At 40.7% G+C, this 23,768-nt stretch overlaps 1 protein-coding gene across 10 annotated transcripts in view; it reads right to left on the bottom strand.

Moving 5' to 3' along the window:
* Positions 1-5,376: 5,376 nt before the first annotated feature.
* The window catches only part of REXO5 (RNA exonuclease 5), a 46,275-nt gene continuing 27,883 nt past the window's right edge, over positions 5,377-23,768 (bottom strand). For 8 of the 10 annotated variants that reach the window (XM_082362451.1, XM_082362454.1, XM_082362452.1 and 5 more), the window contains 7 exons: positions 16,814-16,918; positions 16,180-16,317; positions 13,114-13,206; positions 12,261-12,477; positions 11,831-12,015; positions 10,782-10,900; positions 5,377-8,582 (listed from right to left, as the gene is read on the bottom strand). In XM_082362451.1, the coding sequence (XP_082218577.1) occupies positions 8,501-8,582; positions 10,782-10,900; positions 11,831-12,015; positions 12,261-12,477; positions 13,114-13,206; positions 16,180-16,317; positions 16,814-16,918 (939 nt within the window). In that variant the 3' untranslated portion in view covers positions 5,377-8,500. The remainder of the gene's footprint in view (positions 8,583-10,781; positions 10,901-11,830; positions 12,016-12,260; positions 12,478-13,113; positions 13,207-16,179; positions 16,318-16,813; positions 16,919-23,768) is intronic. The other 2 variants (XM_082362453.1, XM_082362456.1) reach the window with 2 other exon arrangements.

Here is a 23,768-nt window from a genome sequence, read left to right as displayed (position 1 = left end):
GGTAATGAAGAGTTTGTCTATTAAACATTTGGAGTTTTCTCCCCCAACTTACCCCCATCTCCCTCCCAGGTATATGTTTCTCAGCCTGGGCAGGAATCACTTATTTTGAGTTCCTTTATTAGTAGCCTATGGCTCTGGGCTCCCATATTTACAAAAATGATTTAAGGAGTTTCTGCAGTCGATGTTTTTCTAAAATTGGTATTGACAATAGGGAACATATTTGAAGTTAGATTTTCTTTTTTGAATCCTAACCCTGACAGTTGCCCCTTCTTAGAGGGATGGATGGGAAACTTTAAAGTCAGCCACAGTAGGTTGGCAATACTGCTGGAAAGCTGACGAGGGTCCCAGTCCAGATGTCTGGCTTTGTTCTAGCCTAAGACACAAGATCCCTGTATAAAGAGTTTCTAGAAGTCCTAGCAGGTTCTGTGGCTCAACTGTAGTCAGGGCACCTAGACTGAGGTGTTAACAAGACTGCCTTTTCATCCAGTCAGTGTGCAACCCCCAGTTTTTCCCAATTCTGGATCGGGTAGAGGTTGAATAAGGGTAAAGGCAGGCTGCTCCTAGCCAGGTAAGGCTTTTTCTGTCTCAGATCAGAAGGGTGTATGGAGAGAAGGGCACAAAAGAGGTAGATGCTGAATATCCTGAGGACTCTGGAGGAACTGGATTCTTTCCCCAGCCTGTAAGAAGGCATGATTCCATGCATTAGGTGTGCTATGATGGGTGGTTTTTTGTTTTTTTGTTTTAATTCAGCTCTTCAGCTTCCTCAACAAAAGAACCATTAAAACAATTATTTAATGGTCTATTTGTTGCAAAAATGCAAATTAGAAGCCTGAAAAGCGAATGGTCAGGGAGGGAGTTTCCTTCCAGGTTTGAGTTCTTAATGCAAGGAATTCAAGCTTCTGCAGTAGCCTGGGCCAATGCTTAACTTTCTCATGAAAAGCAGTTTTCTGCAAAGGGATCCAAGGTAGTGTGTGTGTGTAGGGTTTGCAGTTGCACTTGTGGGAAATAAAAGGTCCCTGTTCTTCTGCTAGAGATAGGTTTGCTGCTTAATGAGTGAGCAGTAATTGTGTTGCACAGGTCAATGCATGCCCCTCAAGTAAGCCAGTGCACCCTTCACTTTAACAATATGACACCAGAGTGGTGTGGTGGTGTGGAGAGGGGCAGGATGTGGATGCCATTTTGAAAATAGGCAGATATCAGAGTGGCCACAACAAACTGAATATGTTGGGAAATTGCTTGATTTTTGGCAGTGGTTTTGTGTGTGAGCTTCTGTGGTATTTCTTTAGCAATTGATTAGAAAGCTGTATGAGATGAAGTGTGCTTCATTGAACTGCTCTTCCCCTATCCCTACCAAATTTGAATGTATCATTCTTAGCCCTGCCTCCTGTAATGACACTTTGCTGTGCTTCAGCTAGTTGTCTCAGCAGTTCTCCCTGCCAGATGTGCTCACATGTGTGAGTTGGGTCCAAGATCCCATTTCTACCCTTCTGATAAGAAAAAAAATCTAGAGCTGGGTAAAGATCCAAATTTCAACCAAGCCCTCAGGCCCAAGGAAATCCAATAGAAAACGTACAAGGCAGTGTTTTCAAATTAAACTTCCCTAAGGAAGGCACAAACTAGCCTTCTTGGAAAGGAAGAAAGATTAAGTCACACATTATTTTTGGTCTTTTAAACAGTACGGATCTCCCAAGGACTGGTGGCAAAATTCAGTCCTCAGTGCTGGAGCCTGCAGGGTGTGGGACTCCACAGTTCACACGATGGCCTCATATACTATACCATGCCAAATTTAAACAACGGTAGGAAATTACTGGGATAAGGACCTGGTATAAGTTTAAAAAACAAAACAGAAGATCTGTATTTAGGACTGTGTTTGGTTTGCCGCATTTAAAGTAAAGTCTTCAGTGCAGTGAAGCCCAAAGGTAGACCCAATTACACAATTATAAGGGCTGGAAGAAAGCTGCTGTTTTGCCGTAGTAGCCCGCTTTGCCATATCTGTCTTATGTTTGGTTAGTGATGACCTGAACATCTTGGTAATTGACAGGGTCTTCCTTGGGGGACTCCAGCAGTATCTTGTTTAAAGAAGATGGACTAAAAGGACTATTAAGTCATTAAAGTGTTAATTGGGACTCATTTGAGAACACATGACATTGATCTTCCTCTTAATCCACAGTCTGTTTTCTGATTCATATAGAGGGGTTCCCACCCACTTCCCCTTCAGAGTTTACTCCTTTGCTAAGCTGTAATTATAGCATATATCCAGGTTCACCTTGACTGGCACTGCCTTACAGTGAGGATCTGCAGGTGTTTTTCCTCATTGAAAGACAAAATTGAGTAACCATCAGATTCTGCTTCTGATTCAGGTGCTAGGGCATCACATCCTCCTCCCTATTTCTCTTCTTGGAAACTGAGCCTGCTCTTCCACCACCCACCTTCCCTAGTAGAAACTTTCAACACAAATCTTGGATATTGCCAAAGGAAGCCATTCAGCAGCTGCTGTGGTTTTATTCCCAACACACATTTATTCTGGCAGAAGTCTCTACCCTCTGACCCTGGTCCCAGCCCCCGAGTCTGTTATTAATTGCTCTTATCTGTTGCACTAATGAATATGATTCTAGGTTTCAAAGGGGGAATTTGAAGCAATAGGCAAATGGGGCTTGGATAAATTGGTCCTACAAATAAGATACCCTGCCTTAACCCGCTGAGGTGATGAGTCCACTACTCACGTGACCCTCCACCTTTGTGGATTCCTCTTGGTTTGTGACCAGTGTTTGTTTCTTGAAGTTGTACAAATTTGTTGACAAAAGTCAATACTTTGATTTTTATTCTCTGCACTGTTGCACTCTCCAGATGACTCCTTGAATATTTTTATTAACTTGTTACACACATTATTGTCACTTTTTTACTTGGAAGGTAACCTGCTGTTGGACTTAATAAATTTGTTTACTTGACTATTGACAATTCTGCAAAAAACAAAAACAAAAAAACAGTGACTTCATTCTGGGGTGAGCTTTACCCACCAGGAGCCTCTTCCACCAACATACTGGATGGCGAATCCTGTGCTCTGTAAAATAATCCGGATGGTACAGGATCCCCAGCTACAAACATGGATTGTTGACCTCCCACTCACCAAGCTTAATGGCTTTTGGAGTCCCAGGACTCGTAGGCAAGAAGCAAATGAGTCCTCACAGGGCCACTACCTAAACAGTCTTACCTTAGCAGCTGACGTCAATTCCCTTGAAGAATAAAAAGTGAACACTGTTCTAAATGGTTGGCTCCTACATCTATTAGGTTGGCAGTGATTAAGGCAAAGGAGGCAAGATGAAACCTGTCAAGTGCTACTGCTCTGTGACCTTTGGCAAGTTAAATTCTGCGTTTCCTTTTAGTTATCTGCAAAATCAAGAGACTTACTTCTATCAGTGATGATAGGATTTAGAAGAACTTCTGTGATTTATAAAGCACCTAAGACACGTAAGTTTAAGGTTTCCAAAAGGCTGTTAGGTGAGTAATGCAGGGAATCCAGAGAAGGTTGGCATGGTCACACACAACCCTTCACAAGTCACTGCCCCTCTTGGGGGCTCAACTTCCCGCTGTGCCAAATTGGGAGGATGGGGGGCTTAGACTACCATGATCCCTGATGGCTCCATCTGGCTCTTACATTCCGGAAGTCTAATTGTGGTACATCTTAGCTTCCTTTAATTGTATTTTCTGTCTAGTTATTGTTTATGCTCAGGAAAGCTATTGGCTAGCCATCTTAAAGGCCAAGTAGGGCCTTTGATGCAGGCCCTAGTGGCCTTCCCAAAGATTCCCAGCCAGCCTCATATAGGTATCTCCTAAAAATAAGTACAGTGGTGGCATGAGATGTGCTTTTATTTTTCTTTTCAGTTGGAAAGGGCTTAGGAGTCATGACTACCTCCTCTTTCTAGCTAGGAGAGGGTTATAAGGTTTCCTCAATGAACTGGAATTTTTCTTTTCTTCTCATATTACCAAGGTCAGCATCAGATGGAGGCTGGAAGGAAATCTAGGGGGTGACTTTTTCCTCACTTAAAAAAGTAAACCTTCAAAACATGTACTAATTTTCCCAGTTGGCTCTTGGGCTTGTGTCTTTTTTGGCTCTTCTGAGTTACTGAGCCCAGCCAAGGCCTTACAAATAGAGGTGTGGGGAATAATAAAGTGAAGTTTACTGATTTGAGTGCTTATATAGAACATGGAGCTATTCAAAGTGTTGTCATGGTGCTGTATGGCTAAAATCCAATTTTTGACTAGATGAGGGATAAGCAATTAATTCACACTATCACCAGATAAGCATAACAGTATGTGGAATGGTATACTGAAGGTAGCGCTGAGGGTTCAGAGGAGAACAGTAGTCAACTCAGCACTGGCCTCTTCCTTCCTCCCAAATCCAGCTGCCAAAGCACATGGCTGGGTTAGCTCTGGAAGTCATTCTTTAGCTCTGGATTTTGACCTAGGTCCTAAAGAGTTAGTCTGCCTGGGAAGTTAAGGCAAGAGAGCCAGCCTAACCTCTCCCACTTCCTTTCCTTTGCTATGACTTCCAAGGATGCCCTGTCTTATGAAAGCCATAAGGCTCTTATGTGGGTTTAACATTCTTCCTATGTAATGTTCCAACCTTGGTTCTCTTCTTACCTTAGGGGTGCTAAGAAAGTCGTAGTGGAATATGGCAGCAATGCAGGAAGCAGCAGAGCACCTAACTCGGCATAGTGTTCTTTAATCTATGCTGATGAGGACTCTATGGGCCCATGTTTATCTGGGGTGGTGCTGCTGAAATTGCTAGTTTATTACAATACAGAGCTACAAAATAAAATGGTACTAGTGTTAAGACAAGACAGAAGAACACATAGACACAAGGCTCTTGTATACACAGACTTACATAATAAATAATGCAGCCTCCTTTACTGAGTAAAGATAGATAATTGGATAAAATCTAAATATTTGGGGGAAAGTTACATATGTCAAAATAAGTTCCAGGAGGAATAAGGTATATGTGTAAAAAATCATTAAAAAAAACAATATATGTATGTAATATATATTATCAGTGAGTATTAAGTTGATCTCTGGATCAGTCAAAATGTTTTAAGCATAAAAGCAAATAGAAAAAAATGAAAGACAAGAACAAACTTCTAATACTTACTACCTTAAAAAACTAGAAACATTTTTGCAATAATTGACAAATGGACACTATACTTAATGTGTAAAGAGACCTTAAAAATTCAGAATGGAAAATTCATTATGGAAAAGACAACAGAAACATGAGCAAAGGATACGGACAACTCTCTAAAGAAAAACAATTGGCCAAAACCTTCTGGAAAAAATAGCAGATGACAATCTAAAGGGTATTCAAATAAACAGAAATTAAACCTATAATGAAAAACTTTTTTAATCTGTCAAATTAACAAAGATTTGAAACAAATCGATGCTAGCAAACACAAGGTAAAAACTTTCCTGGAATTAAAAAATCCTTCAGTGTTCATACTTTTTTAAAAAGCCCAGTAATTTCACTTCTAGGAATTTTTCCTCAAGAAATAATTATCTGCCAAAGATGTATGTGCAAGGATATGATTGGCAGCATCATTTGGGAACAACTTAGTGCCAACCATAGGGGACTGTTTTAGAAATTATGGCACGCATCAACATGTTGGAATATTATGCAGCTATTAAAAACTGCTTTTGAATAATGGAAAAAGTATGATAGAAGATTGTAAAACAGGGGCAGTCATTGACTGAGTGGTGGGATTAGATATGGTTTTAACTTTTCTAGATTTTTCAAGTTTCCATTAATGGATTTCCTTTATAATAGGGAAGAGAATTTACAAAAAGGGCGACAAAAGGCAATGAAAATGACACGGCTGAGTGTCCTACTAAACAACCCCACTATGGGTGAGGAGGCCAGAAAGTTGGGGAGTAATACGTTCAAAGCCTAAGCCAAGTGTTCTGTGAAAACCCTTCAAGTTGCCTTTCCCCCCCAAATGAGAAGCTGCTCCTGCAGCTGTCTTGGCAGCTCTGCATTGGCTGCCTAGAAGGGTGTGGGAGGAAAAATGCACAAACGCACTTATGAATGGAATGTGTGTTTTGCAAGAGGCCAAGTTGGCAGCTTTGCCTTCCAAAAGGTGGGAGCATCAGCTGAAAGAACAGTGTGTGCAGACCGGGGCCTCAGAGACCTTATGGTCCAGGCCTATCTCTGTAGAGTTCTAGAGCTGGGGGCCTGTGGGGAAACTTCCACCCCCACCCACCCAGGAAAAGGAATGGCCTTGGCTGTTCCCAGGAGCAAAGGGAGTGCTCTTGGCACAGGGAACCTTCATCTGCTCTGTGAATGTGCAGTTGGAAGATGGTCCTCAATAAAATGTAGGCTTTCCCAAATTTAATTCTCACAACAACCTTATGAAGTAGGTACTAATGTTGCCATCTTTAAAATGAGGAAACTGAAGGGAGCTCCCTGGTGGTCTAGTGGTTAGGATTCCATGCTTTCACGGCTGTAGCCGGGGTTCAAGCCCTGGTCGGGGAACTGGCAAGCTGAGTGGCATGGCCAAAATTAAAAAAATAAAAAACAAAATGAGGAAACAGGCTCAGAGAGGGCAAATAATTCATACATATCCCACTATTTGGTCATTTTCCACAAACTGAATCTTTAAATATTCATAATAATCCTTAAAAGTAGATACATCCTCATTTTATACAGCTGCAGAAATGGACTCAAACAAGGTTAAGTGACCGGCCCAGGAGCACAGCTGAAGTGCCAACCTAGACAGACACTTATTTTGTGTCTCAGGACTGGAGTCTCAAGAGGTAAACAGCAGCTAAACTCCCACAGCTTTGGAGCTCAGCTGCAGGGGGAAAGAATCCAGCCAACATTGTTTCAAGATGTTCTCAAGGTCTTGCAGCTGATGTCAGCAGTATACCTGGGGAACTTCGCTCTTTACAGGGGAACTTCATCCAAAATCAAGAGCTTCAGTTCTGGCTCCTGGTTCCCAACTTCCAGATCTTATAGAAGTTGCATTTAAAGGATTAAACACTGCCTCAAATGCCCAACCTTGAGAGTTATTTTAATTATTTTTTTCTAACTATGAAAGCAATATATGCTGATTTAAAAAAAAAAAAAACGGCCTATATACAGAAGAGCATTTGGTAAAATCAAATCTGTCAATCCCACCAGCCAGAGACAAATACTGTTCATATTTTGGTATATAGCCTTCCAGGTTTTGTTCCAAGGCTGTGCACATCTTTGTATAGTTTTTTTCTACTCAAACTATACAGATTATCCTGTAACTCTCCATGCTTTATACAACCTATAATATACTATAAATGCACAATCTCATCTTCACAACAATCCTATAAGATGTATACCATTATTATGTACCAAGCACAGAGATGTTAAATAATTTACAGTAATTCAAGCTCACCTAACTAAAAAGTAGGAAAGCTGGAATTCAGAGTCTAGCAGTTTGGATCCAGAGGTCTACTGCTGCTTCTTGCAGATCTCTTTCACTAGAGATTTTATTTACACACACATGTGCGTGCACACACACATAATTTTTAAAAATAGCTACCTAGAATTCCACTGAATAACCCCATGACATCTCCTCCATACATGTTTTTGAGGATATTACTCTAGAAGTGGAATTGCAGGGTCCCAGTGTAGAGAGAAATTTACAAGATTTTTTGTAATGATACATACTACATGCCAGATTAATTCATCTTTTCTGGAGGGCAGCTAATACCTCTGTTTTGGAACTGTGTGTGCCTGTGCCCATGTCCTTTCCAATACAGAATGTTGACAATTTGAGAGTTGATAAAAAAAAAAAAAGCAAAGGCTTTTACTGAAATTAAAGCTTCTAAGGGGGAGCTCTGGTGTGATGGAGGCACCTGTTGGTAAAGGGTAACACTGCAGTCTCACTCCAAAAGGAAGGAAGCATTCCTGAAAACTGAATTGAAAGGGGGCTTCCTGGATTGGTTAAAAGCTACAAGAGTCAGTCTTCAACTTTGCTCTGGTGGACCTGCCAGATTCGCAGTCAGCCTATCTTTTTCCTTCAGTGTTATAAAAGCCATTAATAGAAAACAGTTTGCCTTACAGAAATTTGCTTCACAGATGTTACCACTTTGACAAACTACGTAATACCTGGGTTTTCTCCACAGAGAAGTCACTCCTCCTGGTTTCCTTACCTATATACGGTATACCATTTAATAGGAGCGCTACATGAAATAAGCACCTGCTGTAATACCTGTGTATAAACCCACTGACACAAAAAGTACAAACTGGTTTCCTCCCCTCACCTTGTCTTAAGATGAGGAATGTCTGAATTTTAGGCATTTATTGAAAATTTGTACATTTCATATAAATGGACTAGACTCCTTAAGCTGGTACAATGTTTCCACAGACTGTCTACTATATAGAGGTCTGGCAGCCTCTGGAGTGCCTGCAGCCTGACCAAATTCTCTGCTATTGCCCACGAGGGATTAAGAAATGGCACATGGAAAATGGTGGGCAGACTCACAAACACTTGTTTGGGCTGTTGCTTTCCTCTTCATCTTTTATTCCCATCAGTCCTAGGCCAGAGAGCGATCCATGAGTGCTGCAACAGATGAGGAGTAAAGATAGTTTTTGTCGACAGGGTTGAATGAATGGTTATAAACTAAGGTAGAGGAAAAAGGTTTTTTTTTTGATATGCGTATGTGCCATGGGGCAGGGGGCAGGCAGGGAGACAGCTTATGGAAAGCTGCCTGCTGAAAATGGTCCAATGGAAAGAATATTGACTAGTCCCAGATGCCTAGAATCAAATCATAGCTCTGCCACTTAACAGATGTGAGGCACATCTCAACTAAGGGTGAATGATCTCAAACTAAGACTCAGTTTCTTCAACTTACTAGCTGGGTGACCTTAGGCAAGTTGCTTAATCTGAGCCTTTTTCTCATCTTGTTAAATGGAGATTCAACAACCTTAACCAAAACTGCATATAAAAGCACTTAGCAGCACTTGACACATTAAGGGTTTGATGAATTATAGCAATTATTAATGTTTTCAGTATTAATTTTAGCAGTCACCAGAAGTATAAGGATTAAGAGCTGAGTCAGGCTCCCAGCACGAGGAAACCTTCTACTCTCCTTGCTACTCCTTCTTCCTGAGCCACTTTTACCCTTTCCCAAGTGTTATCTGCTGGCATCATGGAGACAGCTGCACAGATGAGGCCCAGAGAAGTCAGTCACACAGCAAGCTTATAGTCTGGGGAAATACATGCTCCTGCTGCTGGGTTTGATCATTATGGCTATGGAAATCAGAGTGCAACTTTTAAAACAAAGGAGTAACAGCAGGTTTTGTTACTACATGATTTGCTATTTCCAGAGTTTTCTCCTGACTTGTCAAACATGCCTTAGGACCTCTGCCTCAGTCAGAACCTAAGCCTTTTTTGCTCCTTGACCCAATGCTCCCTCCTCTAAGCCCTCATCCCCTGAGAACATCCCAGCTACTTCTGGAAGAAGAAAGCTTTGGCCCTCTCTTGGCTTAGTTTACCTACACAATGGGGAACTACAAGCTAAGTATTCCACTTGGTACACGAAAACCCCTATTTTACCCCTACCTCCATACACTGGCTCTGAGAAGTTTTATGCAGGCAAGTTTGCCTCTCAGGGTCCAAGCTCTTAAACAAAGAGCTTTCTTTTTTCTTTCTTTGGCAGTTTTTGGTCACTTTTAAACCTCTTGCTGTTAGGTCTACCCATAAACCTGTTTGAAGTGTATCAGTCTAAGATTTTTTTTTTTTTTTTTGCTGTAAAACCTAGTACTTATTTCTGTTTCTCAGAGACAGTAATTCTCTCAAGCTGCCCAGCAGGTAGCCTGTTTCACTAGTGGCCCTAATACATGTCAGAAGAATTTTATGATAGGAAGTTAACTTCTGATCCAGGCTTCAAGGCCTGAGGCATTCATGTTTTGCCACCTGGGACCTTGGGCCTGTGAAAGAATCCTAGAATGTCAGAATTTTAAGGGACTTTAGAAATAATACAATCCAGTGATTTTCAAACTGTGCTTTTTTCAAAAAAAGCCCTCTTTCCCTCTTTCTCTCCTCTCCCAGCATACACATTCATTCATATACCTACTCATCCATTTCAGAATTGCTCATCTTTATGCCTTAGTAAAGATTTAACATCAATTTTTCTTTTAAAGAAAGGGTTTTATAGTTTCAAACGTTTGAAAATTACTGATTTACTCCAAATCCCTCATTTTACCAAAGGGAAATTGAGATCCACAGTGGGAAAGTGGCTTGGCCACTACTTGTCAGCAGAGATAGGTGATACAGCTGGGACTGGACCCAGAGTCCTGCTCCAGTATTCCTCAGGCTTAGAAACAGCAAAACAGGCCCTATCTCTTAAAAGTTAACAGAAATGGTAAAGGGGGCAAGGGCAGGGAAGGCAGGAACACACTCCTGATATGTGGGAAAGGTAGGTTCTAGTCACATCTAAGCCTGGGCCTTGCCCTAGAACTTCCTGACCATTTTTACTCAAGTGGCTCTTGTTCCAGAGAGGCTGCAGGACCTAAGACCTCTGCCTTTAAACTGGGATGAGCTGTTTCCCTGAGGGACCACTAAGTGTAGTTATAAGAGCAAATATGAGTAAAATGGGGATACAGTACCTCTCTCTTAGAACTGTGAGAGTTAAGAGATGATTCATTTCAGTTTTCGTTTATGTGCCTGGACGTCAACAAAAGGCTTTTCTCCAAGAAAAGCTTAAGTCCAGAGAGTCCAGAGGTCAGAATCATGAAGAGGCAACCCTTCAGTCCTTACCTCTCAGTTCCTGGCAGCAGGATGAGGCAGAGGGTGCCTGGGCACAGGCTGTGGTAGAGCTTTCCTATCTTCCTGCCCCAGCGCCAGGCTGCTATCTTTGGGTGGTCCACCTTCACCATCTAGAATCAAAGCCAGGTGTTGACACTCAGTCAGAGTACCCACCGCTGACCTTTGGAGGGACTGCAACATTCCTCCTCAGGCTCCCAGGAAAGGCTCTGTACAAATCCTCAGTCTGAAGCCAGAGTCTATACTGCAGGGTTCTCTGTCCACTCCAGCATCCCCAGACCTCCAAGTCAGTTTAGGGTCCTGAGTTAGGGAAACCAAATCACTAAGGAGAGCTCTAGTCTGGCCTCTGACATTAAGTATCTCTGTGACCTGGGCAAAGTCACTCACTAGCTCTGGTGTCTATTTCTCATCTGCTAAGTGTGGGACATTAGACTACGGCAGGGCTTCCCAAACTTAAACCATTCACCTTCTGTCTTCACCCTTCTGTTGCATATTCCCTAATGGTTTTCTTTAAAGTGAGTCAATTTCTTCCGTAGCTTCGTCTAAGTAATACTATCCATGAAATCACACGTTCAATGTGGTGGCTGCATACTTTAATGAATGTTAGAAAAACAAGTTCATAACAATAAAAGTGAAAAAAAGAGGTCCATCTATGACCACCAAAAATCATATTGTGTATGTATGTACTACACTTCAGGAAACCCTAGATCACTAAAGACTTGTCCAGCTCTCCAACTTCCTGTATTAACCCCTCAAAGTCCCTTGGAGAGACACCTGGAAAACCTGATTTTAGCAAGTTTGGAGGGGGCAAAAGTATGAGAGATCTTGGAGAAAGAAAGGTGTGTCCAGGGCTGGAAGACACTGGAGAGTGAAGTAAGACTAGTGGCAGGGCAGGAAAAAAAAGATTGAAGGCTTAAGTGTCACTTGAGCAGGACCATCCTGCCTAATTTCCATAAACATCAGAAGGCCAACCACCAGAGCCAGCAAACCAAGGTAGCTAGCTACCTTTCCCCCCTAACCCCAGGATACTTTTAATCACTCACCTGCAAGGTCTCCTGCTCCGAGGGGGGAGGTATGACACGAAGCCCTGGGGGCCTTGATTCAGGAGGTAAGCCCCTGAGCCATGAATGGAGGTGCCTGGGCGTTAGGGCATGCCTGCCTTTCAGCTTCCAGTTCTTGCCTGTGAGAATGCCAAGGGCCCTCTGGGCACTGCCAAAAGTTTTGAATCCTGAAAACAGGAATACCCCACTCCTGTTATTAAGGACCAAAACCAAAACCAAAACAAAAACAAAAAACCTGATCACCATCCTAGCTGGAGCCCATCCAGAGCCAGGGGAGAAGGACAAAATCAGGAGATGTTGACCTGGTCCAGCCCAGGAGGGACTACTTGTTGACCATTTCCTTTCTCTGACCTCATGTTACCACCATCTCTAATCTCCTTCCCCAAGGCTATATTCGATGGCATAGACTTACTCAAGAAACAGTATTTTTTCTGCTTTCCATTTTTAAGATCTTTAGGCAAGATCACAGCTTCCAGGCCCAGGAAGAGGCTGGACTGTTGCAACAGGTGTTCCTTGAAGGTTTCACTCACTCCAGACAGGTATATAGTACCTTGGTTCTCAGAATCTTGTTCCAGCTCATTCACAAGGATGTCACAATCAAGGGTGAGCTCTGTCACAGGCCTCTGCACCTAACCAAGGAAAGATGGCATTAATGGTAGAAAAGTCACCACTTCAAACCCCAGGCCTGTTACATACTAGCAAGTAGCTTAATTCTGCAGCTTCCTTATCTATACAAGGAAGCTAATGATAACTGCCCCAAAGGACTACGGTAGAAACTTAAGTAATAGATAAATAAATACAAAATGTAAATATTTTTGTGTAAATAATACTCTCTTCCCTTTCCTTCTCTCCCCCACCAACTGCAATCAGTTCTCTGCCTTCTACACCAATGAAATTGTTTAATTGCGTAAGAAACATCAAAATACCATTTGATTCCCCTGAAAGCTAAAGGGCAACCACAAAAAAAACCACCCTGAACAAACCATTTGGGGTCTAAGTAGTGATAAAGAGTACATGGAAGATGTAGCCCAGGCTGATTTTGACAAAAATGAAAAGCTATCATGTCTTAGGTCACCACTATAAGAATGCCGGCCTTGGCTAAAGGCTTTCCATAACAGAAAATCTTGTGTCTTAAGCCTCTCGAGGGTGCTTGTCTAAGCTGTTATGTCTTAGGGTGCTGTAAATACAGGCTTGAGTAAATACAAGTACTGAAAATACAGGATTGAGTGAAGTATACTACTTTATGCTTTCTCTGGCAACCCTACCTTGATGCAGGTACCTTCTACCAGGATGCCATCCGAAGACTCTATGGCCAGCTGGGCACCTTCCAGGATTTCGTATTGTATACAGAGATGTGGCTGCAGAAAAATCAAGATTTCCTTACTTTTGCTTTCCAGGCTCAAACTGCCATAGACGGGGCTAGGAACGGGGCCCACCTAAACTACAGTGGCCAGAGCCACCTGAATGGATGTTCTTGCTGTGCTGGGCTAGATAGTGATCACAGACCATCAATTTTAAGTGGAATCATCATGGTTCAGGGCTTGGTTTCTCTCAGAAAATAATCTTGTCACTTAAAATTGAAGCCTTCTCTCCCTGGGTGGTATGGGGAAAGCACTAACAAATTCTTTACTACCCAACTTGCTGTTCATACCATTTATTATTAATCACTAAAGTTACCGCTGCAAGTCACAGGTAGAGATTCCCATTTGCCTTATTAGCTTAATTTTAGACAAGCAGCTTTCCTACAGGCTTGGGGAGGTTAAGTTCTTCCACTGGATTTGCATCTTCAAATTGCACTTGATTAACACCAGAGTATCTAAATCTATGTGATGGTCTGAGCCACAGCATCATCATGGAGATTAAAGTGCTCCCATAGAAAAGCTTCATTTTATTGGATTTGGCAATGATTTCCTGAATATGACACCAAAGGCACAGGCAACAAAAAAAATATGAGAAGTTAAACTTTATCAAAATTAAAAAGTGTATCAAAGAACAACCACCAACAATGTCAAAAGGCAGCAGAAAGAATGGGAGAAAATATTTGCAAATCACATATCTACTGAAGGATTCATATCTAAAATATATAGAGAACTCCTAAAACTCAACACAAAAAAATCAACCCAATTAAAATATAGGCAAAGGACTTGCATAGACATTTCTCCAAAGAAGATACACCAATGGCCAATAAGCATACAAAGAAATGCTCAACATCACTAATCATTAGGGAGCTTGCAAGTCAAAACCACGAGATACTATTAATACTTCACATCCATTAGGATGGCTACTATCAAAACAAAAAATGCCCCCCAAACCAAAAACAACAACAAAAAAACCAAGTGTCAGGGGAATTCCTGGCAGTCCAGTGGTTAGGATCCCCTAGCTTCCAATGCAGGGGGCACAGGTTCGTTCCCTGGTCGGGGAACTAAGATCCTACATGGGACGCAGCCAAAAACAAAAACAAACAAACAACAAAAAAAGACCAAAAAAAAACACAAAAAACACAAAAAACCCCCAAGTGTCAGCTGGAATATGGAGAAGTTGGAACCCTTGGCATTGCGGGTGGGAATGTAAAATGGTGCAGCTGCTATAGAAAACAGTATGGCAGTTCCTCAAAAAATGAAATGAATTATCATTTAACCCAGAAATTCCACATCTGTGTATATCACCCAAAAGAACTGAAAACAGGGACTCAAACAAATACTTGTACATCCATGTTCATTTCACAGTAGCATTATTCAGAATGGCTAAAACGTGGAAACAATCCAAATGTTCATCGATGGATGAATGGATAAACAAAATGTGGTATAATCATACAATGGAATATAATTCAGCCTTGAAAAGAAATGAAATTCTGATACATACTACATCATGGGTGAACCCTGAAGACATTATGCTAAGTGAAATAAGCCAGACACAAAAGGACAAATATTGTAGGATTCCACTTATATGATATACATAGAGTAGTCAAATTTATAAGACAGGAAATACAATAGTAGTTAACAGGCCTGGGAGAAAGGGGACTGGAGAGTTACTGTTTAAAGGGTACAGAGTTTCAGTATGGGATGATGAAAAAGTTCTAGAGAGAATGTACTTAATAACACTGAACTATACGTAAAAATGGTTTAAAAGGCAAATTTTATGTATACTTTACAAAAAGAAAGAAAGAAAAAAAAAGACAAGACGACTTACAGGAAGGAGTTACAGTCCCTTGAATACCCTTTCCCATCCCTCAGTCTATGTTCCCAGGGATGATCTTTTTATTTCTGTTTTTAGGTGTAGGAAAGACAATAAAAGATTTGGGGAAAGCACATTTTAAACATCTAGGATTCTGCAGTTAGATCGATTTGGAGACTTTAATTTTTGCTTCACTTTAATAGTTACTAAACCTAATAGTTATTAGTTATATTATTAGCTATTACACATAATAGTTTAATGCACCAGATTAATAGTTGCCTATATCGAAATTCTAAAGGTACAAAAAAATTTACAGTGAAAAGTCTTCCCCTAACCCCTGTTCCCAGTCACCTAGTTCCTCTCTCCCTGGAGGCCTTCATTGTTACCAGTTATTATATATCATTCTACAGATATTCTGTTAAAAGTTTTTATTTTCCATTCTTTTCATGGCTTCCTGTCTCATAGTGCTTATAATGTTGTTATTGCTTCATATAGTAACTTTAGTCTTTATCTGACTTCCTGCTATGACCATGAAGATAGAGGCTTACTCATTACATCCTTTTAAAAAGTATGAATTTTTAAAACCATATACAAGTATTATTTCTTAAAAAGTAAAAATAATTACACTCTTTATAGGGTTTTTATGTAAATAACAAACTAATAAACAAAACTTACTCCAAGAGACTGGAGAGCTAACAGCAACAACAAAAAAAAGCCCTGCTCCTCTAGTATCTTAACCCAGCTACAAGCCTACTTTGGATTTAAGCCCTACAGACTTCCCGGCACATGGAAGCTACTGCTGTTTTTGAAAGGGCATTTTATCATTTAAAGCTGAAGTCACAAGCATGAAGCCCATAAACTACATTAAACCACTAGACATATTTTTTGTCTGGCTTACATAATATTTAAGAAAATTGGAGCCAACAATATGAAAATTGGCAGATTTCTCGATTCTCAAAACAAAAAAATCAGAAGATCTGGCAATATGGGGCACACATTCTTATGGGGCAACACTGTTCCCAAGAGACAGAGCATGTCTCACATTCCAGTTGGTGACAATCAAGCTCAAATCACTAATACTTGAAGGACCCTAGAAGGCATCTGAATTTCCCACACTAGATTAGAAGGTCAAAAAAAAAGTTTTCTTGTCTCATTACCTGATGGGTTTCAAGAATAAGAGTCACTGACCGGACTGGACCAAAACTCTTAAACAGCCTCTTCAGAGCTCTAAGGTTACAATTTTTGCTAAATGGCCCAGCATAGACAGTTGACATCTCCATCCACTTGATCCTCATCTATAAGAAAAACAACAGAATATAGTAAGGAGGTGGATGTGGAAAGAGAATTAAGTCAAATCTAAAGAAATCATGAGTCAAAACATGGGATAATTCCTTTCAAGGAATTTCTTAACACAAACACTTGCCAAATGTACAAGGATTTGTATACAGGGATTTCACTGCATCATTATTTGGAATAGCAAAAATTTATAAAGTGCAAATGCTGAAAACAGGTATATCGTACAATGGAAAACTATGCAACACAAGGGAAATAAGATTATACAGTGTTATGAACAGATGTGTAAGTTACACTGTTAAAGGAAAAAACAAAGTTGCAAAACAGTATATAAGTCTGATTCCCATTTTTATAAAAATGAAAATGGTAATATATTAATACATATAGAAAAAATTTAGAGAAGTATACAGTAAACTTAATGAAGTATGTATTACCGTCCTTAATGGGGGGAGATTATAATAGGTCAAATAAATCATCTAGCAGAACCCATTCACTTACTCTTTTGCTCATCTCCTCAGTGAGGTTGGGTGGAAAGGGTTCAAAAGAGAACTGCACGATGCTGAAGGTAAACCGGGGGATTTCCACTCTAGCCTGCTCAAGAACCTGCAGAAAACAGCACAGCCTGGATGAAGCAGGAACCTGATAGTCTACTGTGGCTCATGGAGGTGAGCCACAGTAATATAAACAATGGTTGTCTTTTTACCCATATTAAAAAGCAATATGAGGCTGACTTCAAGGTCCAGAAGAAAATGGTGACACCACACAGCCTTGTAGAAAAACCATATAATCAGGAAAGAGAATAAATAGAATCACATATGACCCAGATCTTTAGCATTACTAAGAAGCAGGCTACTACAATCTTCAAATTACCTCTAAGTAAACAAACAAGTTAAATTCTGCAAGCCTGTGAATAAAGAGAGGGAGAAGAGACCCAAGAGACTCTGGGGGAAAAAAAAAAAAAAAATCAAGGGGCATGGAAGACTTGGATGAAACAAACAAAATCAGCCACAGAAAGAAAGTACAACAAAATGCCAAAATAATGAACACAGGTCACAACTTTGACAGTTCAAGCACTTAACTACAAGGAAGAGACTTGACAGCCTCAGAGAAGCAGTGCTTTTGGGGAAGAATCAGATATATAGAGAAGAGGCAATACCCTGCTGGAGACACTGCAGTGAAGGAAAGGAAGGAAATAAAGAAATCAGGAGGGAAATTAAGGATCCTGTGTGGGAAAAAAAAATAAAACAAATACCAATCCCTCCCAAGAGCATTATAAACTTCTTATTTTTCCCAGTACATCTTTCTCAAAAAAAACCCCAACACTTTAAAAAAAGAAAAAAGAGAGCATGACATCAGCAAGATAGAGTACAAGGAAGCTTTAGGCCCTCAGTTTTCCACAGACACCGAGTTAACACTATACAGACCAGAATACCTTTGCAACAATTCTAGAGACCAGTTGAGAAGTTACAGCACCCAGAAACAACAACAACACAACAACAACCAGAAGGGATTCCAGCAAAAGGGAAAGGAAAATATGTAGTTTTGTGTACCCATCTGTCCCTGCCCTATCTGACCCAGCAGGGCTCAACACAGAGGAAATTTCCCACACTGGGGATCTTCCCTCTGGACAGAAACAAGAGTGGACCATGCAGCCAATGTCATGGCTAGGCTGGGCACTGCCTGAGGGACTAGTTTCTGTCTCACCTGACTCAGAGCACTGATAGGACTGGCAGCCTTGTTTGGAACCCACTGAAAACATATGCAATCACCACAGCACATTAGAGCTACAGTTACAAAGGCAGATGTCAGGAGGAGCAACAGATTGCAAGCTCTGAGGAGAAACAGGGACAAGCTGCTCAGAGAATATGAGACAACTAAAAGCACCTGCACAAGCTCAGAGAAGACACATCCTCAAAGTATGTTTGAGAGGTCCTGAAACCTCAGGCTGAGCTGATTAGTGAAAGTCTTCCCTTCCACCATGCCAGGCACTAACAATTGGAGAGGTAGTTGACAAAAAAAAAAAAAAAAAAAAAAAAAAAGAACTAAAAGAGAACAAAGATAGACAGACAACTAATGAAATCAGGAAAATTATGCATGAACAAAATGAGTATTTCATTAAAGAGACAGCAACTATAAAAAAGAACCAGACACACACTGTGGCGGCGGAGGCAATGGCGGTGGGGTGGAGCGGCCGGCCGAGCCTGGGCCAGCAGGGCCACGGGCTGCCAGTGTGCAGCGCCACCAATCCGCCTGCCTGCCCTCTCCTCTTGGAGTGGCAGTGGGGAGGTGAGAAACAGCTACATATCAAGCATATGTTGTAAAATGGATGTCTTCTAAAAATTTCCTGAGAAGATGGCAGAGTAGAAGGACGTACGCTCATCCCTCTTGCAAGAGCACCGGAATCACAACTAACTGCTGAACAATCATTGATAGGAAGACACTGGAACTCACCAAAAAAGATAACCCTCGTCCAAAGACAAAGGAGAAGCCACAATGAGATGGTAGGAGTGGCCCAATCACAATAAAATCAAATCCGATAACCGCTGGGTGGGTGACTCACAAAATGGAGAACAATTATACCACAGAAGCCCACCCACGGGACTGAAGGTTCTTAGCCCCACGTCATGCTTCCCAACCTGGGGGTCTGGAAACAGGAGGAGGAATTCCCACAGAATTAGACTTTGAAGGCTGGCGGGATTTGACTGCAGGACTTCGACAGGACTGGGGGAAACAGAGACTCCACTCTTGGAGGGCACACACAAAGTAGTGTGTGCATCAGGACCCGGGGAAAGGAGCAGTGACCCCATAGGAGACTGAACCAGACCTACATGCTAGTGTTAGAGGGTCTCCTGCAGAGGCTAGGGGGGCGACTGTGGCTCACCCCAGGGACAAGGACACTGGCAGCAGTTCTGGGAAGTACTCCTTGGCATTAGCCCTCCCAAGAGTCGGCCATTAGCCCCACCAAAGAGTCTGTAGGTTCCAGTGCTAGGTTGCCTCAGGCCAAACAACCAACAGGGAGGGAACTCAGCCCTACCCATCAGCAGACAAGCGGATTAAAGTTTTACTGAGCTCTGCCCACCAGAGCAACACCCAACTCTACCCACCACCAGTCCCTCCCATCAGGAAGCCTGCACAAGCCTCTTAGATAGCCTCATCCACCAGAGGGCAGAGAGTAGAAGCAAGAAGAACTACAATCCTGCAGCCTGTGGAATGTAAACCACACTCACAGAAAGATAGACAAAATGAAAAGGCAGAGGACTTTTTACCAGATGAAGGAACAAGATAAAAACCCAGAAAAACAACTAAATGAAGTGGAGATAGGCAACCTTCCAGAAAAAGAATTCAGAATAATGACAGTGAAGATGATCCAGGACCTTGGAAAAAGAATGGAGGCAAAGATCGAGTAGATGCAAGACCTGTTTAACAAAGACCTAGAAGAATTAAAGAACGAACACCTAGAAGAATTAAAGAACAAACAACCAGAGATGAACAATACAATAACTGAAATGAAAAATACACTAGAATCAATAGCAGAACAACTGAGGCAGAAGAATGGATAAGTGACCTGGAAGACAGAAGGGTGGAATTCACTACCGCAGAACAGAATAAAGGAAAAAAGAATGAAAAGAAATGAAGACAGCCTAAGAGACCTCTGTGACAACACTGAACGCACCAACATTAGCATTCTAGGGGTCCCAGAAGGAAAAGAGAGAGGAAAGGGACCGAGAAAATATTTGAAGAGATTATAGTTAAAAACTTCCCTAACATGGGAAAGGAAATAGCCAGCCAAGTCCAGGAAGCGCAGAGAGTCCCAGGTAGGATAAACCCAAGGAGAAACATGCCGAGACACATAGTAATCAAATTGACAAAAATTAAAGACAAAGAAAAATTCTTAAAAGCAACAAGGGAAAACCGACAAATAACATACAAAGGAATCCCCATAAGGTTAACAGCTGATTCCTTAGCAGAAACCCTACAAGCCAGAAGGGAGTGGCACGATATATTTAAAGTGATGAAAGGGAAGAACCTACAACCAAGATTACTCTACCCAGCAAGGATCTCATTCAGATTGACGGAGAAGCAAAAGCTAAAAGAATTCAGCACAACCAAACCAGCTCTACAACAAATGCTAAAGGAACTTCTCTAAGTGGGAAACACAGAAGAAAAGGACCTACAAAAACAAACCCAAAATAATTAAGAAAATGGTAATAGGAACATATCGATAATTACCTTACATGTGAATGGATTAAATGCTCCAACCAAAAGACACAGGCTTGCAGAATGGATACAAAAACAAGACCCATATATATGCTGTCTACAAGAGACCCACTTCAGACCTAGGGACACATACAGACTGAAAGTGAAGGGATGGAAAAAGATATTCCATGCAAATGGAAATCAAAAGAAAGCTGGAGTAGCAATATTCGTATCAGACAAAATAGACTTTACAATAAAGAATGTTACAAGAGACAAGAAAAGACACTACATAATAATCAAGGGATCAATCCAAGAAGAAGATATAACAATTATAAACATATATGCACCCAACATAGGAGCAACTCAATACATAAGGCAAATGCTAACAGCTATAAAAGAGGAAATCAACAGTAACACAATAACAGTGGGGGACTTTAACACCTCACTTAAACCAATGGACAGATCATCCAGACACAAGATTAATAAGGAAACACAAGCTTTAAATGACACAATAGACCAGATAGATTTAATTGATATTTATGGGACATTCCATCTGAAAACAGGAGATTACACTTTCTTCTCAAGCGCACATGGAACATTCTCCAGGATAGATCACATTTTGGGTCACAAATCAAGCGTTGGTAAATTTAAGAAAATTGAAAGCATATCAAGCATCTTTTCCGACCACAATGCTATGAGATTAGAAATAAATTACAGGGAAAAAAACGTAAAAAACACAAACATGTGGAGGCTAAACAATAGGTTACTAAATAACTAAGAGATCACTGAAGAACTCAAAGGGGAAATCAAAAAATACCTAGAAACAAACGACAACGAAAATACAATGATCCAAAACCTATGGGATGCAGCAAAAGCAGTTCTAAGAGGGAAGTTTATAGCAATACAAGCCCACCTCAAGAAACAAGAAAAATCTCAAATAAACAATCTAACCTTACACCTAAAGGAACTAGAGAAAGAAGAACAAACAAAACCCAAAGTTAGTAGAGGGAAAGAAATCGTAAAGATCAGAGCAGAAATAAATGAAAGAGAAACAAAGAAAACAATAGCAAGGATCAATAAAACTAAAAGCTGGTTCTTTGAGAAGATAAACAAAATTGATAAACATTTAGCCAGACTCATCAAGAAAAAGAGGGAGATGACTCAAATCAATAACATTAGAAATGAAAAAGGAGAAGTTACAATGGACACTGCAGAAATACAAAGCATCATAAGAGACTACTACAAGCAACTCTATGCCAATAAAGTGGACAACCTGGAAGAAATGGACAAATTCTTAGAAATGTGTAACCTTCCAAGACTGAACCAGGAAGAAATAGAAAAAATGAACAGACCAATCACAAGTAATGAAATTGAAACTGTGATTAAAAATCTTCCAACAGGGCTTCCCTGGTGGCGCAGTGGTTGAGAATCTGCCTGCCAATGCAGGGGACACAGGTTCGAGCCCTGGTCTGGGAAGATCCCACATGCCATGGAGCAACTGGGCCCGTGAGCCACGATTACTGAGCCTGCGCGTCTGGAGCCTGTGCTCCGCAACAAGAGAGGCCGTGACAGTGAGAGGCCCGCGCACCGCGATGAAGAGTGGCCCCCGCTTGCCACAACTAGAGAAAGCCCTCTCACAGAAACGAAGACCCAAAACAGCCAAAAATAAATAAATAAATTTAAAAAAAAATCTTCCAACAAACAAAAGTCCAGGACCAGATGACTTCACAGGTGAATTCTATCAAATATTTAGAGAAGACCTATCCTTCTCAAACTTTTCCAAAGAATTGCAGAGGAAGGAACACTCCCAAACTCATTCTACGAGGCCAACCATCACCCTGATACCAAAACCAGACAAAGATACTACAAAAAAAGAAAATTACAGACCAATATCACTGATGAATATAGATGCAAAAATCCTCAACAAAATACTAGCAAACAGAATGCAACAACACATTAAAAGGATCATACACCATGATCAAGTGGGATTTATCCCGGGGATGCAAGGATTCTTCAATATACGCAACTCAATCAATGTGATACAACATATTAACATATTGAAGAAAAAAAACCATATGATCATCTCAATAGATGCAGAAAAAGCTTTTGACAAAATTCAACACCATTTATGATAAAAACTCTTCAGAAAGTGGGCACAGAGGGAACCTAACTCAACATAATAAAGGTCATATACAACAAGCCCACAGCAAATATCATTCTCAATGGTGAAAAACCGAAAGCATTTCCTCTAAGATCAGAAACAAGACAAGGATGTCCACTCTCGCCACTATTATTCAACATAGTTTTGGAAGTCCTAGCCACAGCAATCAGAGAAGAAAAAGAAATAAAAGGAATACAAATTGGAAAAGAAGAAGTAAAACTGTCACTGTTTCCAGATGACATGACACTCTACATAGATAATCCTAAAGATGCCACCAGAAAACTGCTAGAGCTAATCAATGAATTTAGTAAAGTTGCAGGATACAAAATTAATGCACAGAAATCTCCTGCATTCCTATACACTAACAACGAAAAATCAGAAAGAGAAATTAAGGAAACAATCCCATTCACCACTGCAACAAAAAGATAAAATATCTAGGAATAAACCTACCTAGGGAGACAAAAGACCTGTATGCAGAAAACTATAAGACACTGATGAAAGAAATTAAAGATGATACCAACAGATGGAGAGATATACCATGTTCTTGCATTGGAAGAATCAATATTGTGAAAATGACTATAGTACCCAAAGCAATCTACAGATTCAATGCAATCCCTATCAAATTACCAATGGCATTTTTTACGGAACTAGAACAAAAAATCGAAAAATTTGTATGGAGACACAAAAGATCCCGAATAGCCAAAGCAGTCTTGAGGGAAAAAAACAGAGCTGGAGGAATCAGACTCTGTGACTTCAGACTATACTACAAAGCTACAGTCATCAAGACAATATGGTAGTGGCACAAAAACAGAAATACAGGTCAGTGGAACAGGATAGAAAGCCCAGAGATAAACCCATGCACCTATGGTGAACTAACCTATGGCAAAGGAGGCAAGGATATACAATGGAGATAAGACAGTCTCTTCAATAAGTGGTGCTGGGAAAACTGGACAGCTACATGTAAAAGAATGAAATTAGAACACTTCCTAATACCATACACAAAAATAAACTGAAAATGATTAAAGACCTAAATGTAAGACCAGACACTATAAAACTCTTAGAGGAAAACATAGGTAGAACACTCTTTGACATAAA

The sequence above is a fragment of the Balaenoptera borealis genome (assembly GCF_965194805.1).
Source record: "Balaenoptera borealis genome assembly, chromosome: 16".
Lineage (NCBI taxonomy): Eukaryota > Metazoa > Chordata > Mammalia > Artiodactyla > Balaenopteridae > Balaenoptera > Balaenoptera borealis.
This window is presented reverse-complemented; position numbering and strand designations above follow the sequence as displayed.